At 36.7% G+C, this 16465-nt stretch overlaps 1 protein-coding gene across 6 annotated transcripts in view; it reads right to left on the bottom strand.

Annotated features, from left to right (window-relative positions):
- The window catches only part of NSD2 (nuclear receptor binding SET domain protein 2), a 75668-nt gene that overhangs the window by 10766 nt on the left and 48437 nt on the right, over positions 1–16465 (bottom strand). For 3 of the 6 annotated variants that reach the window (XM_074865580.1, XM_074865583.1, XM_074865581.1), the window contains 4 exons: positions 16197–16321; positions 3059–3190; positions 1891–2014; positions 674–874 (listed from right to left, as the gene is read on the bottom strand). In XM_074865580.1, coding sequence (XP_074721681.1) covers positions 674–874; positions 1891–2014; positions 3059–3190; positions 16197–16321 — 582 coding nt within the window. Of the gene's footprint in view, positions 1–673; positions 875–1890; positions 2015–3058; positions 3191–11340; positions 16452–16465 lie in introns of those variants that run through there. The other 3 variants (XR_012628619.1, XM_074865585.1, XM_074865584.1) reach the window with 3 other exon arrangements.

Here is a 16465-nt window from a genome sequence, read left to right as displayed (position 1 = left end):
GCAGAATACTGCCACATTATTTCTGAACAAAACTGATTTATTATTTGAGCTAAAAAATGGTAGTACTGCCTGAGGTAGCCTATACACACAAAAAAATACATCATTTATATTTTCAAAGTCTGCATATTTGCATTTAGCAACAATACTGAATTAACAAAGGTTTTTAAACAACCCTACATTGAGTTTAAAGCACTATGATATTTAAATGTGAAGGTTTTAACTATGCACACCAGGGCAGACAAGCTTTCCTCAGTCATGCAATTTTGTCTACAGATGTTGCCCAAAGCTAAAAATATGCACAGAATCAAATGTCTCCACGTTCAGCGAGCCTTGCTGCGGTATTTGTGCATTCACAGGTCTTTGCCCTCACTCTGCTCAGCCTGTCTCTCCTCATCATATACGCACTCTAGATTTCATTCTCTCTTGAGAAGAAAGCACGGTTAACTATAGGTAATTGAAAGCTAGTTAAAAAAAAAATAGAACACAAACAAGGTAAATATTAATGTTCACTAAAAATTATTCAATTATTATTTAAAAAAAATTTTGAATCAATCAACAGTCCATGCAGGCCTGAAAAATTGCAGCTAGCAGCTATTAAATGGACAGATTCCTCATATTAACATACCATAAATAGACTTAATTCACCAGTCATAAAAACGTAAAATGAAACTACCTTTTGAAATTCGTGGATGTGAGGGGTTACTAACATGACAGCTTAGGCAGCTGTGGAGAGGACATCGAAACCCCCTGTTCTCAAACACCGTAAGATGAAATTTTTTCACACAAGCTTCATGGTAGAATTTTCCGCAGTGGGATACGACACAGCGTTTCACATCTGCCTTCCTCTCTTTACACACAAAACAGGTATGCACACCTAGTGCAAAAGTAATAAAAATAACGTAACTAATTTTTCATCCATACGTGTGAATTTAAAATGCTTTTGCTGTGAGTTTCTGTTATGCATGGGGGAGTTGCTTTTGTTATATTGGGTTTTTTTCCTTAAACAAACCAACCACATTCTCTTATTTGATGAAGAGCTCTATTTACTTTAAGTCTTTAGTGTTAAGTACTAATCTGCTCAGATACAGATAAAATTAAGTTACAATGCAAACCCATTGCAGTTAAAGCGTACACAACAACACCCAAAGCCTCACCAATCTGCTTTTACGTTCTTATTTATAAGCCTCAGTACGCCAGGACAAGTGTGGATTTTTTATTTGTTATTTTTAAAGCAATGAAATAGGATGATGGGTTGTCTGTGACCCTGTGAAATTTGAAGTAGGTCCACAAACCAGAGACAAGCATCCTCTGATCTTCTCTCTGGACTGCCTGAAACTGTTTTATTTTGAAGCAGCCTTGTTCCAACAAGGTTTACCATGTGTACTGAACTGAACTTACAAGCAAGAACGCAAATCTTTTATGTAAAGTTTTAAGATTAAGAACTTCCAAGCAGTTATTATAGGATTAAAAGCAAATGAAATTAATAGCAGTAAGGTAGTCTTTTAAGAGGAAAAGCAAAAGATTGATATAGACACACTAATGACTGAAAAAGGACTTAAAAATGTTTCACTTGCTTTTTTTCCCTAGGATTTCTTAAGTCTTTGTGACAGACCTTAAATCTAATCTGCAATTGTACTCAGAGAGAAAATACTCTGCAATTACTAAGGCAAAGGAATTCAGCCAAGTTGCAAGAGAGTTCTCACTAAAAACAAGAGTGAGCTTTCCAAAACATGGCACACTTAATGGCACTATAAGAACTACCACCCTGTCAGGCACCAAAGGATAAATATGGTTTCTCCAAAGATACATACTCTGTCCAGGAGGATTTCCTAGAACAATGTATGGGAAAAATACATATTTTTTTTTATTAATAGAAAGGGACAAACTTGCCTGATGTACATTCACTACAAACGAATTTTCCTGCTGGTCTTCCAGAGAGCCCAAGGCAGCTTACATGAAAAGCTCGATAGCAAAGTCCTTCACACAGTAGGAGATCACCTGTTTTTTCACACAGCTTTTACAACACAAAGGCATTGAATGTTAAAGAAAAGTTCATATGTGGAAAAAATTTTTTTCTTTATTCCTTTTCATATATTGCTCCTCTTTTAGCATTGTTGAAATAACATTTAACAAGTGAAAGATAATTTTACAAGCATCATCACATGCCCTGGCTTCCAGTCAAAACAGATAATAGAGTCATTAAACCACTAGAAATATCACTCAGAGCCACGGTTCTTGAGCAAATACAATTTGATAGAAAAAAAGAGAAGAAAAAAAAGCTTTAAGAAATTTTCCCTGAGCACACTGATGCATCTGAGTAGGGTTAAAAAGCATCCTTATTTTCCTTTTTCTTGGCAAAAGGAAATTAATCTAGGTGGCACAACAATACTTCTATGTTCAAGTGGTTAGCAATGACACATGCGTAACTAAAAATGAACTGAACAATAATACTGGCAGAATTTAAGGGATTAGCCAACATTTAAAGATAGGTATAACCTCATCATCACTGCGTACAAGAAATGGTAATATAACTGCTTGCCCAGTCTTGTGGAAACAAATTTGATCTGTCCATTTGTATTGTGTCACCATTTCATAATCTAAGAACTCTTCTAGAATAGTTTGAGAAAGCTTTTTGCTTTCAATTCACATGCCACACACACACCACGTCGCCACAATCTCTGCTGCACACAGAAGCACAAAACCCACCGGGTTTTACTTTCTCCTCTTTATTAACAGATAAGCGAGCAGCTCTTCTCAATCATTTAACTAGTTACCTGGCAACATTCATGCACTTATTCTGAAGTACAAATTATGCTTATCTTAGAGATCTGGAAACTCAAGCTGAAAGGCTAAGTCACTTATTGGAGGTCAAGGAAAAAAAAAATAATTAGAAATGAAGAATTCCATTTACTGGCATGGCACCCTCATCACTAACAGACATCTCAGACACACATGATAAACCTGTTTCTGGTCTAATACTGTCATTTTCATATTGAAAAAGACCTCTTCTACGAAACCTCAGAAAACACGGCTTGCTGCCCCAGCTAACATCTCTCACCTGACACACATATTCTTTTTTTGTTCCTGTTCCTCGCTCAGATTTTTTTGATGATATAGACACTTCAGTCTGAGTTTCATCAGCACTTTCATAGGGAGACTCTGACCGCTCATCTCCTTGGCCATCGGAGATCTGAAGATTAAACATACATGTTAGAGAAAGCAGTCATGTATGGTCAATTTTGTATAGAATATCAACTGAAGGAAGCAAACAGACCGCAATTCAGACTAGCAGATTTAGGCACACTCTTTCGGTTTTGTTTCCCCCACCTTTAAAAAAACTTGATTAGAACCACATTTGTGGAAGTCTCATCAGAAGGACTATATAACAATCACCCTCAACAACTCAACAGCAGCCAAAACAAAACACCAAAACTTTGTAATATGGCATTTTATTTATACTCAGTTCTGTAATACAGTTAGATAAAAGCACCTAGACAGTAACACAGGGATATCTTCAATACCCTTGTTTAAAGTTTGAATACGTGTTTTATGAGCGAGTAACAGTGAATTTTAGAGAGAAACTTGGTAAACTTCAAGCTGACCCAAATATTCTCCAAGAAAGTGGGAACAGTATGTAGAAGAGAGGAAGAAAGAAAAAAGTGGCTCTCTAAATATGCTTAAGGAATGTTATAGCCAACAATAAATTCAAAATACTTCAAAAGATAGACCTGTTATGAATAAATCCTATATAAAAGATCTAGATGTATTAAAGATGGAGGATTTTAAAAAATATTCATAATTTACTTTAAAGAAACCCAACCCAAGTAACATAGCTAAAAGAAAACACAGGGCAGTTTTCAGTTCAATAGAATTTAGGGAGGGAATGGACAACTGAGTCATTTGTCTTATATCTCACGTTCCACCAGAAGATGCAAATTTCATACTGTTACCCCAACATGGCACTCAATGGGATGTATTTTACTAAGTACCTTCTCCAGGAGAGCATCACAATTTGGAACTGCAAAAGAAACCTAACGCTTCTCTTCGAGCTTGTTCTAATGGTTATTGACACATACCATCAAAAATACTGCCTCATGGCCCTTTTGAGTTGTCTAAATGCAACTCACAGTTGATGATGCTTTCTCCAGGTATTTCAGCTATATTAGAAGTTCTTTGGAACTAGACACTTTCCTCCTGCGGAAGCATGCTGCAATTAAGCCTGTTTCAATCCTTTTTGGTAAACCAGAACGCTCTCTAATTTTCTCCCTAAGGAACTTTTTCCTGCATCAATAGAATTTTGGTGGGTTTTCTCTAAACCGTATCTGTACTTTAAAAAGGTTGTTGAAAAATCAGGCATGAGAACTGGAGACAATAGCCCATTACAAGTCTCATAAGTACAATATCCAAAGCAAACCAACATGCTGCTCTTCTTCACCACTTCTGTTCTGCTGTGTAAGGATCTCCCTAAGTCTTTTCAATACAGTGCTGACAGTCACTGTAAATTGCTGCGGTACTCAAGGGATCATTTTGCCAATAGCCATTTGCCAGGATGCAGATACCCCGCTTTACATGAAGAATTTGCCTTCTGTTTTCAGACATACGATCATGTATTTGTCTATAATAAAACACAATTTATTAAAAATAGCCCAGTTTACCAAGTAATGGAGACAGCTACGTGCAACCTCCCTATCAGCCAATCTTCTTGTAATGTGCAAATTTATTAGAAGAGATTTATTTTGAAATCAGAGAGAAAAACGTAAAGCCAAACGAGGCCTAGCATTAGTCTTTATAAAATCCCTTTAGAAACACTGTTTTTGAGCAATTACTTCTCACCACTGTTGCCAGCTAACTCGCATTCCTTCATTTAACATTTGCTTTCCTTGACCGTGTCTAAAAATATTTTGTAAATTGGATCAGATTGACAGTTGCTGGTTGTTTGTTTGTTTGTTTTCCCCCCAGATTACTCGCAAGGGTATAAATACATTTCCTCCGTGCAAACGCATACTATCAAGGTGATTCGTACCTACACTTCACCTATGAATATTTCTACAACTGGAGTGATTTGGAGATTCTGCCCGACCATTTTAGAAGTGTTTATAAGAAACCGCATGTAAAATCATTGCTTTGTTCAGGCACCAGGATCTCTGTCCCCTGGAAGGAGCTGTGAAATAGTAAACTGCAAACGCAACCTGAGTGCACGGCCAGAAGCAGCCAGTTCTTGCTGAGAAGGGGCAGATAAAGGTAGCATGGGAGTTTGGCAAAAACACAAAAACATTTTCCCTTACAGTTTAAATAAACTTACACTCATGCTTATTTCTCTTTAAACTATTCCCACAGAAACATTAATTAGTATAAACAATGCACTGCTCTAAGATTTTTAGTACCTCATTATGTTCCTGTTTCAACTAGCCAAAATTAGTCACATTTAGAAAAGAAAAAAAGAAAAAAAACCAAGCTAGAAGGTCTTATATCTGTATTTCTTTTACACTTTAAAAGAAATACTCTTTATGTTGTAAACAAAACAAGCAGTCTTATGTTAACCTGACACTATGATTGTCCCCCATCTTCTCCCCACACCATAAAATACACCTAAACCCCCGAGAAAAACCATTTCTGCAGCACACCTTAAGAGTTAAGATAGTCTTCTTTCCAGCAGCAAAAGCTATATAGTCTTGCCCATGAGGAAAGCACTCCTCTTACCCCAGCTCACTACTTTTGAAGGCAGAGCAGAGAAACAGAACACATCCAGTGACAATTATATTCAGTCACAAGAGATTAAGATTTGTTTCAAAGCAATGGTTTCCTAGCTTCTCTTTGGCTTATATACTTGTAAAACGTTCAAAGGAAGGATGTCAACCTCTATACGGAAAGGTAATCCTATTGGCAGATGACAGTTTTTCAGAAATCCCCTAGATACAGGTCACAAAACCCCAGCCATTTGGGAACCATAGGCTGATGGCCATTTTCCTACAGCACTGAGATTTTACTGCCTCAGAATTAATGCACCAGGCCTTCATTTAAATTAAGCAGTTACTGAGCCAAAAAGGAGCAGAGCTGGCAAGAATCAAACTCTGCATCAGAAATGCAACCACAAAACCCAAATTCTATCAGCTCATTCAAGATCAAACTTGGCAATTTACACCCACCTATAGATTAATGCCGGATTTCAAGCATGAATACCAACACACATAGCATGAACAAAATACCTTTAGTGCATCAACCGTATGGCTACCAGACTGAGAGTATCTTTCAAGATCTCTCTCCTTTATGGCTGTCAGGAGCCTTACGCACTTCACAAATCAAATGCTCTATTAACCATCAGTTTTGCACTATACAGACAGGCCTGGATACCTGCTCACGGCTGTTGCAACTCCGAAGAATCAATACATTCACAAGCAGCTCAGCGCTATACTTTTATTGCCTGATGCGGGCTGCTGCTGCAGAACGCATCTCTTGATCCCTGCTAGCATGACCAAAGGTTTAGCCATCACATCCAACAGCCACATTACATGTAACTCACGCACAGCTCGCACCCACTCCGCCAACATCTGAGTTTTCATACTGGCCAATTTTAGGGGGCTAATAAAGGGGGAGGCAAGCAGATTGCCTCTTATAAGAGAGGGAAGCATTTCTTCAGGATAATTCAAGAGTTTCACCTAATCTAATTTTATTTGTATCTTGCAGAAGGCGAAATACTCTCTACCAGCCATCTCCCTTTGCAAATAATCCCTGTTCTATATAACCATCTTTTGGGAAAGCTCTCCCTATAAAGAGAGACAGAATTCAACACCTCAGCTCCTGAAGTTATCCCAGAATAGTCAATGGAACTATCAAGGAAGTAAAATGAGTCTGTCCCTTCGGGCCTGTGTAGAAGCAGCTGAAACAACCTTTGTATAACATTTCTAAAGAGAGGACTTACAACCTAATGACAACTCAAGCATGAGATGGTTGAGAAAACTATATTTGTACCCCAAGCAAGCTGCAGCGGCACTAACAGGTTCTGATTCACCAAGGGGACAGTTGAGTTTCGCAATAAAAATACCTTTAGATTGAAACAGTCACTAACTAAAGATGATTTACAAGATGATCGCTGGAAATCAGTTCGTGCTGACGTCAAACACAGCCACCTCTAAAATTAAACATAATGCTTTTGTGGTTTGTAACCACAACTTTCCATAATGGAAGGTCTAATAGTTGACATACAAGTGCCCAAATCACAGCATTCAATAAAAATCAGCACAGGTTTTGGGGGGCTTTTTTCTTTAATTGTTAAGTTACAAACGTAATCCTTCCCTTGTGATCATGCCAGTGCCTGTCTTGTCCTTACTTTTGTGATATAATCTCCTTAGCAAACTAAATTGCATGTAATTAACTCTTCTGATATTGAGGCCAAGGTTCAAAGTAATCAACATTTAGATTAGTGGCAAAACTAATTCGCAATTTGTAGTGATTGCCGGTTTGCTACTTTATTCTGTTTTACATTTTGAGTAATTTCTTCTTTCTCATAAAGACAAAGTACTATTTTTAAGAGTGCAAATTTAGGGGAAAAAAAAGGCAAGACTGTTCACTTCAGATTTATAGCAAGTGACAAGTTTCTGCAATGAAATTATACCCAAACTCTATAATCACCTCCACTTTTCATTAGCAATTACCAGTGCTGCAACACAGAAGATACTAACTTCAGCAGAAGAAGGGTATCATCACCATCAAACTTTACATTTTGCACATCGGTCAGGCTTTCCTTCCCATTTCCTTCAATTATTGAACGTCAACATTGTTTTGCAAGGACTCGCCTGTAGAGGCTTTCACTCTGCACTGCCTGAACACTGAGCAATCAGGTGGCATTTCAGAAATCAAATTCAGCTCTTTTTACTGGAAACTGTGTACATAAGTGAAAGGGAAAAAAACTGGCCTAAAAACCAAATCACGAGGAGCTTTGCTCTTCATTTGGACTGGGCCAGAAGCGACACATTTACAGTCAGATTCCCAAGACAATCCTTCCTTTCCCACATGTATCAGTTATTATTCAGTACTCACACACGTAAGACTTGAAGAGAACATGTAAGGACACGTGACTGCATTTTTCCAAGTTCTCTACAGCTTTGTTATTGGAAAAATACTTGTTATTGAGTCAAACTCGGACAAAATTTTGGCATCTCTGCAAATTCTTCGGGTTTTGTATTATATTTTTACCTGTGACAAGATACAAATTGTGGCAATGTGTAATTAGTTTAAGAATTGGGTCTACTCATCTCAAGGTATTTTGATCATGCATTTTATACTACTTTAACTTTTTTTTGGCAATAGTTACTCAGATCCACAATGGTACAGGAGTCAGAATATCAAGACCTTGTATCTCCAAAGAATTTTTAATTTTCTTTTGAACTGAGCCTTTTGTATATGCTAGAATTCCCTGTTCACAATAACCAAAAGAAGTATTTAATGGATTCTTTCAGACAAATATTGACCTATTTTTAGAAAGACTATATAAGAATGCTTATAAAAAGCAATGGTCAGCATTAATTCTTAACTGAATGAAGATGCTTTGTATACTGAAATATTTGATGTATAAAGCCAGATTACAGCAGCAACCACCACTGAATACTGGGTAATTGTTTAATTGCTAAATATAAAGATGAGCTTTACTTTTTTTTACTGCTTCCTGAACTACTTTTCCTGGTTCTGTGCAAAAGGGATATACAATGTGCATACAGATGCAAGGACTGTTTGTGGAATAATGGAGTTTCCCTCTCACGATTACATTGAGTAAATAAGAACTTGTTTTTGATGGAGACTGCTGGGCAGGCTAAGAAAAGAGGAGGAAATGTGTGCAACTCCGTACATTTAAAATAAGACTTAAGACACTAGAGTATTAAAACAAATTAGATCAAGTCAGTTATGTTCATTCTGTGAGTTTCCATGTTTACATTCTTGATTTTGCCTTTTGATTGAAGCTCTCTAAAAAGATTAAGGAGGGGCAGGAAGATGATTTGACAGAAGCATTGCGTACAAAAATAATTTCTCAAATGTTTTTCCTACTGCAACACTTTCCTCAGCTGCAACACTGGGTTTCAGTTAACTGCATAGTTGACTGCACCATCAATTACAGCATTCAAAGGTGAAAGGATAAGCACTAGCATACAGAAACATTTTTCACACCATTCAGTACATCTACATGTTGAGTTCAAGTCTACAACAACTTTTAAGCAGTTTTTGCAACCAGGTACCTGATTCCAGTCTCAGCCACGCACCTCAGCAGAAATGCGAGCCAAGTCTTCATTCCCTCTGGCTTTTTTTTAAAAAAAAAAAAAAAAAAAAAAAAAAAAAAAGTTGGATGTAAGCTGGTATGCACTCAGCTTGCATATTTCTAGAATCACGTGGATGAACTTTACAAATGGTATCGTTAGTTCCACGTCTGGATGGTTGAAAATTCATTAAAAAAAAAAAACAACACCAAAAAAGATAGGTACTGGCATATTCTCAGTTGGCACCCAATCATACTGATACATGATACAAGAAAGGATAGCCTGGAATTTAAAAATTCAAACGATGCTGCGTTTCAAAGAAGCTGGTGAGGAGGAAGCGAGATACTTATGTGGACATTCGCTCCATCCATTCACCCACTCAAGGAAAACAAATTTTTTTTCCATTTAAAATTTCCTACTTCCTTTCAGACAGCTCCAAAATCAAACAGTAAATATCAGAGCCAGCAAAACCATTACACTGTAATTCCAAGGAAAAAGAGGTTCAGAAATTCTAGGTCTGAAAATAAATGGCTGTACTCATCCAATCTGCAGCCTGAGAATTTAAGAAGTTACCACAGTAAGAACATAAAAATGCAACCGTACTCCTTGTCAAGAATGGCCCTTGATCAGCTGTTGGCCTGGCTATTAAACGTGCTTTTTGTTTTAGGTTTAAGTCTTCATTTTTAAAAGATGATCTATAAAAGCATCTTTGCTGGCTCAATGTTATCGGGGGTGGGGGTGGGTGGGTGTCTGGTTTTTTTCCCTCCTGGCTAAAGGACTAGAGCATCAGTAGTTGTTAAGGCAAAACTCATGCCTCATGGAGCAGAAGCAAGTTTCAAATACTATTCACTGTGTGTTAGCAATTGCAAAGTGAACAACACTCACACTTCGGTGCTTATCAGCTTCACTAGGACTTCTCCTCTCCTAGGTCCAATTCAGACAAGCTTTCCCTGCTCAGTGTTTGAAGGTTCAAAACAAATTTGGAAATATTGAGTGAAAAAGTTGCTAACATTTATGCATCTATGGTGCCCACGCTGGAATGGGCTCCAATAGTTACTACTCCACCATTCGCACAACTTTTCAGGCTTTTCTAGCTAACAAAGTGCAATTTTAATGAAAAAAAATTTCTTCCTCAGAAAACTCAATTTAACAACTCATTCAGTCTTATAAAAACCACTTCTTATATTACTCATATACGCTTGCTTAACAGCACTTCTTAAGCATGAACAATAAAAGCTTTGGTTTTAGTCATATTCAAGACAACAGTGTTCTTCTGTCACGTTGTGCTTAAGCAGTTATAAAAGCAACTAAAGGGCAATTTTTTCCAGAGCCAAAAAAGTTAACCCTCCTGCTTCCCCTTGTTTTCCTTGAGCATCTCTTGTTTTATAATCCTGGCTATAGAACATCAAATGGAAAAATCCACTATGTATACTTATTTTAAAGCTAGGGGTATATAAAAGGAAAACAAAGCATGGCAGAAAATTATTTCCTTCTGCTTTTTTGTTTGGCAGGCAAGTCACCTCCACAGCAGGATCAGCAGGATCCATAAAAGAAAGGGCCCACAAAGAGCGACCTACCACTCTTTCAGAGTTGTCTTAAGACACTCACTGGCTTAAGTGGCATCCTCTCTCAGGTCACCTGCTATCTTTAACAGATACATTGCATCGTTTAATAAGCATTTTAGAAGCATGTTTCCATGACTTCTGAATGCTGATGGCTATTCAGTTCTACTAAGGACACTGCTACAAGCTCAAGACTTCCTGATATGACTTTAGATTCAGTGATTGCTATACCACAGTCATCCAGGAGGAAGTGGTCTGGTCTGGCTCTTAAGATCTTTCTTTAGAAAGCTTGGAGTATGCATGTTCTGATAAGCAAACTCTTTTAGTCTTTTCACAGACAAACCCCAACTGCATTTTTTTTTTTCTTATTAACAAAACCTCAGCGGCTAGAGAGTTGGGTTTTTTTTAATCTAAGCACAACTTATATAAGAGTAAGTCAATAAGCAACATACAAACAACAGATCAGATTGTATTCAAAAGACAATCTATCGTGCAGCCACACGGAGACAGAAAAACTGACAGAGCCAATTGAGTTACAGTTAACATTTCCTTTATTTCAGTATAAGAATTCCTGAACTGAATGAAGAATGATATTTTGGCCCATACTGCTAGACTAGATAAATTCTTTAAGTATGCGGTGCCACAAGTGTACACAGTACTATAATAGCAAAAAAGACGGCCTGGGAAAAGTTTCATTTTTATTATTAGCAGGAGTTAGACGTTTCAGATAAGGATATTATGCATTTCTGAATTTGCCTTGAAAGTTAATTAAAACTCTGTGAGAACATTTTAAAACATTATAAAATTGCCTACAGATACTCATGATACTTTGGTAGGGGATGTGGAATAAAAATCTACATCATGTAAACATTCAGTAAACAGATTCTCTGCACTCTGAAGCCTAAGTAATACACAAGATGAGAATAATTACATAAGAAACTTAAATTTTCTACACAGAACGTGCTGCCAAAGAACAAGAGTCAAGCCTAGAACTTTTTTCCATGTGGAAATAGAAGCATCATAACAAAACTGTATGATCTGGTGGGTGATGCAGGTCATTTCAATTGCTAGAGGCTTTAGCAGAGGTTTAGCAAGAAACAAGTCCAATTACTTGCGTGTTCCACAAAAACGTACCCCTGACTGCTTACTGGTGCTTTGAAACAGGAAAAAAAATAGTCTATAGGCATACAGAAACAAACACAGGAAACAACTGTCTGCTAAGGAAGAGGGTTTCAAGTGGCGCTATATATTAAATTATCCTTAAGTATTGTTTTGAAGAGAAAATTATCTTCCAAGGAAGCTAGAATGAAATGCTAGAAGCACACTGATTTTCTTTAACAACCTGCAAGGTTAGCTCCAACTGTTGTGGTTTTTTTGGTGTGGTTTTTTTTTTGTTTTGTTTTTGGTTGGTTTTTTTTTTTTTAGGGCAGTAGTTTGTTTAAAATAACATGAATTCCTTTCTTCCTTCCTGTTCTTGGGATCTCAAAGACAGTTATTTTTACCTGCAATAAGTGTGCCTAGAATATTTTAGTTGTATACTGTAGGACAACTAAACTCCAGGGTCGATAAATGGAGCTGATGTACTTTTTTAGTTCCAAGTTGTACATGTCTCATGACTGCCTTCTCAATCAAATACCTTACCTTTTAAGAATGGTATGTGTTTTCTCCATTGTGTATACATGCTAATACCCATTAAAAAATGCAGGTAAAAAAAATCTGCGTCAAATTGGTAATGAGAAAAAAAACCATACCGTTTAATATGCAGAAAAAGAGCAAAGCTTAAGGCTTGCATTATTATAACTTGCATTATTAGGCCTTATAAACACAAGAATTGTAGTTATAACCAGCAACTGAACTTGTTTTGACACTGCATGTTATAGAAAGAAGAAAGAATTCCCTCTAGGGAAGATACAAGGAACTTACGATAAAAGCAACACCTTCAAAATCTTTCACAGGCTTCTTTAAACTGCCATCTGCTGGTCAGCTCATACTTCATGAGGATATGATGAATGATCGGCTAGCTAAGAATTTAAGAGTATTACATGGTCTTTATTTTGTCCTCTCTTAGAAAAAAAAATTACAGTTTCTTTGACAAAGTTCAGAAGTAGTATCTAGACTCTGCAGGATACTATGACACTTATCTGCTGTCAATAAATCCATCCAATTTAATGAAGCCAGCCAATAACCACAGAAATTGAAAAGCTAAAGCAGATATGTTTCACGCAAACACACAAAGTGTGCCAACAATCCAGCAGTAATGGTAATGTAAAGCCTTTTTTATTTATTAAAAAAAATACTGGTTACACTCTACTGGCACCTACTACATTATTGGGGGGTGGAGGGCCAAGGTAAAAAAAGAAATGAGAATACACCAACTGTGTCTCTTCTTGCAAATATCATGAGCTTTTGGATGGTTACACCAAGTCTTACATAGGCAGTAAAAAACTACTATGAGCTTTTGCAGACTCTGAAGTGTTGAGTATCTTTCTCACGTCTGGTCTATCAGTTGCTCATTAAGAATTTGATTTTAAACAAAATCATATTTCACATGAAGTACTGGAGGAAATGACTACTGATGTCAAGTGCCTAGAAGAAAAATTAACTATTTTGTTTCAAGATTAAATGCAGGTATGAAATTTATTTATTCATGTATGAACACCTTACTGCTTCTGTCCATCCATCTTAAAACAACTTCAAAGCCCAATTTTTTGAAGGGAGTGAAAGCCTACCTTTTAATCTCTGACAGGTCAGGTCTACTGTTTGTTCTTAAGGCAGAAGTCCACACCCCCACCCCTGTCTCTCTCCCTGTAAATTACATACCCAGAATAACTTATCAATTTAAAATTTGGCCTCAACTAAATTGATAATATTTCAAGTAAACCCCATTAAAAAAAATACCCCCAGTAACAACAAAAAGCATCCAAAATATTTTTTAAAAATGTCAAATAAGATGCATCTTTCAAACAAGAAAAAACTGAGCACACCCTTCCTATAACTTAGTTGCAATGGACTGACATTTAAGAGGTGTGTAGCTAGCAACAGTCCTTGACAAATAACAGTCGTCTCCAGGTTCCATTCTGGAACCAGCTGTCCACAAATAGTGTGGGGGAAAAAGAAAGGAGGAAAAAAGACTAGAATCCACTTAGTATTGCTTGTGGAGGTGTATGTGCTTGTGGAGTATGCAGAATTTTTTCTATCTTTGTTGAGAGAGCATCTAAGCCAACATTTAGAAGTATTATAGTGAACACAGAAATATAAAAGTTAATCAGGAAATGTATTTAATGTTGAGAAGAATTAACATCCTATTCAACTAGCTGTGCAATGCTTTCATCATTGCATGATTGTTTTTATTTTTTAAACTCTTTCCCTTAACACTCTGAAGAAGGTTTCTCTCTGGATGAACGCTCTCAGGGCACACACATATTTAGACAAGTGCTAAATAATAATACAAAAGGGAAAGAAGCCACCCACACAATCCAAAATTTGTATCTTTCCTTGTTTTGTAGAATAGATTAATAGTAAGTTCAGAAACACATGACTGACATCTTTGTTTTATTTAAAGGCAAAATATATCTAGTATCATAGAAAACAAACTGGGTCCAATCCTTAGTTGGTACAAGTTCAAGTCAGTGTAGCTTTAAACCATCTAAGGATTTAGCCCAAGAATCTACTCCCCCCTGCACCCAGCCCCTCAAAATCTCTTATTTGACAAGGTGTATCTTCTGTTATGTTGACTGGGATTGTTTTGGTATTTTAAATATTTTAAAACCTTTTAAACCCTCAAAAACAATTCACTTTCTAGTTTGTGTATCTGTGTTCTGTGAGCAGTGCATGATGTCAATTTTTCTCACATCTTTTGCTGTTTAGCAGTAGCTGAGTAAATTAAGAGCTAAGTTTTAAAATTTCCATCCTAACCTATATAACCATATCCTTTTTTACATGTGAACTGTTGAGTCACAACCCAAAATCCTACAAAAACGAGCCTTTTGTTGAGAAAGATTTCTGGAGATTTCATTTTATAAACACAGTATCTAGAAATAGAAGAATCTTTCTCCTGAAATTACAATATTTAGAGATGCATATTTAGAGCCAAAAAGACAGTATGCTCCTTAAAATGGTCTCGCTGAATAGATGGTCCCAAATACAACCAACCATTACACCGCAAGTCCCAGCAGTAAACCCAAAGCAGCAGAAGCTGGTAAACCAATAGATGGGAGTCTCTCAATTGAGAGAACAAAATGGGAACAAGCATTACTTTACTTGACTGCTGCTATGGACACTATTTCCTGTGGGACTACCTTTGCTTGTTTTATTGGGGTACAGGAGGGAGAATTTTTGGGTTTTTTTTGTTAAAATATTTTTCCACTTACAGTAAGATATACAGCCATTAACATGCAATCTTTTTTCCCCACCCAAAGGTAAATCATTTACTGAACATTGTCTAGATATTTTAACTGCATTCATTATAGTGTCTAAGCACCTCATGCGTTTGTTAGGGGAGATGAAAGAGTCTCTAGGATAGCTGGAAGCCCTACTCCCTTGTTAGCAGGCAAGTATTTTCTCTACAGCTTTTGTAATACAAACTGCTTGAAGCTGTTTGTCTATGGATATTTTACTAAATCCTACCAGCTACATTTCTGAATCCACCTGCAAAACAGCATGCATACTTCACCCTCATGCTGCCACTCTTTGGCTGATTGGTTTTAATAGTGTAGATGACTTGGGGATGGTTTAATGGATTGTATGAATACACTTTTGGTACATACATTTCATTTATTGTATGTCAATCGAGAAGAATTACAGTTCCAAATATGCAGAGCTATGACTATGATTAGTAAGTATCAAAAAGATACATTCTGCACTGCCTGTTTAACTCTACTGGGGATGAAGCTATTTGCATCACAGAGAAATAGCACTTAAACAGCCTGAAAACTAATTTGAGCTTAAAGGGGCTCTGCTCAGAAAACTGTCCAGTTCTAGATCACAGAGAGGATTAGGAAACTTGCTTCAATATAAAAGCTATGGCAACATGACAATATTGAGTTACATTATGTAACTAATGTAGTACACTTACATAAAGTCTGTAGAAGAAAATACAGAACACACTGGCATTTTACTTTGCCTCTAATAGAAGGTTACAATTCTAAAACTTTGTTGGTAAATACATTAAAAACCACAATAATATCTCGACGTCCCCAAATCAGACGTTCGTATTACAATAAATGAATTTGCAATGCACACATTAACAGGTTTCACAGAGGCCAAAACTGTAACTTGTCTAGAGCACCAACGTTAGAGGATTCGCCTTTGATTTTTGTTTTTAAACAAGATTCACACCTGAAAATTTTTGTAATTAAATGGCTGTGTGCAAACACCACTTTTTTTTTACCTCATTCTCAGTTAAGGAAGCTGAAGGAGATGAACTCTTGTTAAAAGCAAGAGTTGAAGATTCTGCTGCTGAAGCCCGATTTCGCTTCTTCAGAGGTTTACATGCATCAGACAGATTTTTCGTTGCTGTAAAATAATTTTGGTTTACAAAGTGAAGTTTGGAACTTTAAAACGTTATCTCCCTGAAGCCATTTAAAATATTCCTTCAATAAAGGAAGGAATGATTTAGGTAGGTCTTCTGGGCACCTATATAGGGCTGAGAGAACACGA

Source organism: Strix uralensis, chromosome 4, assembly GCF_047716275.1.
Source record: "Strix uralensis isolate ZFMK-TIS-50842 chromosome 4, bStrUra1, whole genome shotgun sequence".
Lineage (NCBI taxonomy): Eukaryota > Metazoa > Chordata > Aves > Strigiformes > Strigidae > Strix > Strix uralensis.
Note: the sequence above shows the minus strand (reverse complement) of the source record. Positions and strands in the feature narration are given on the sequence as shown.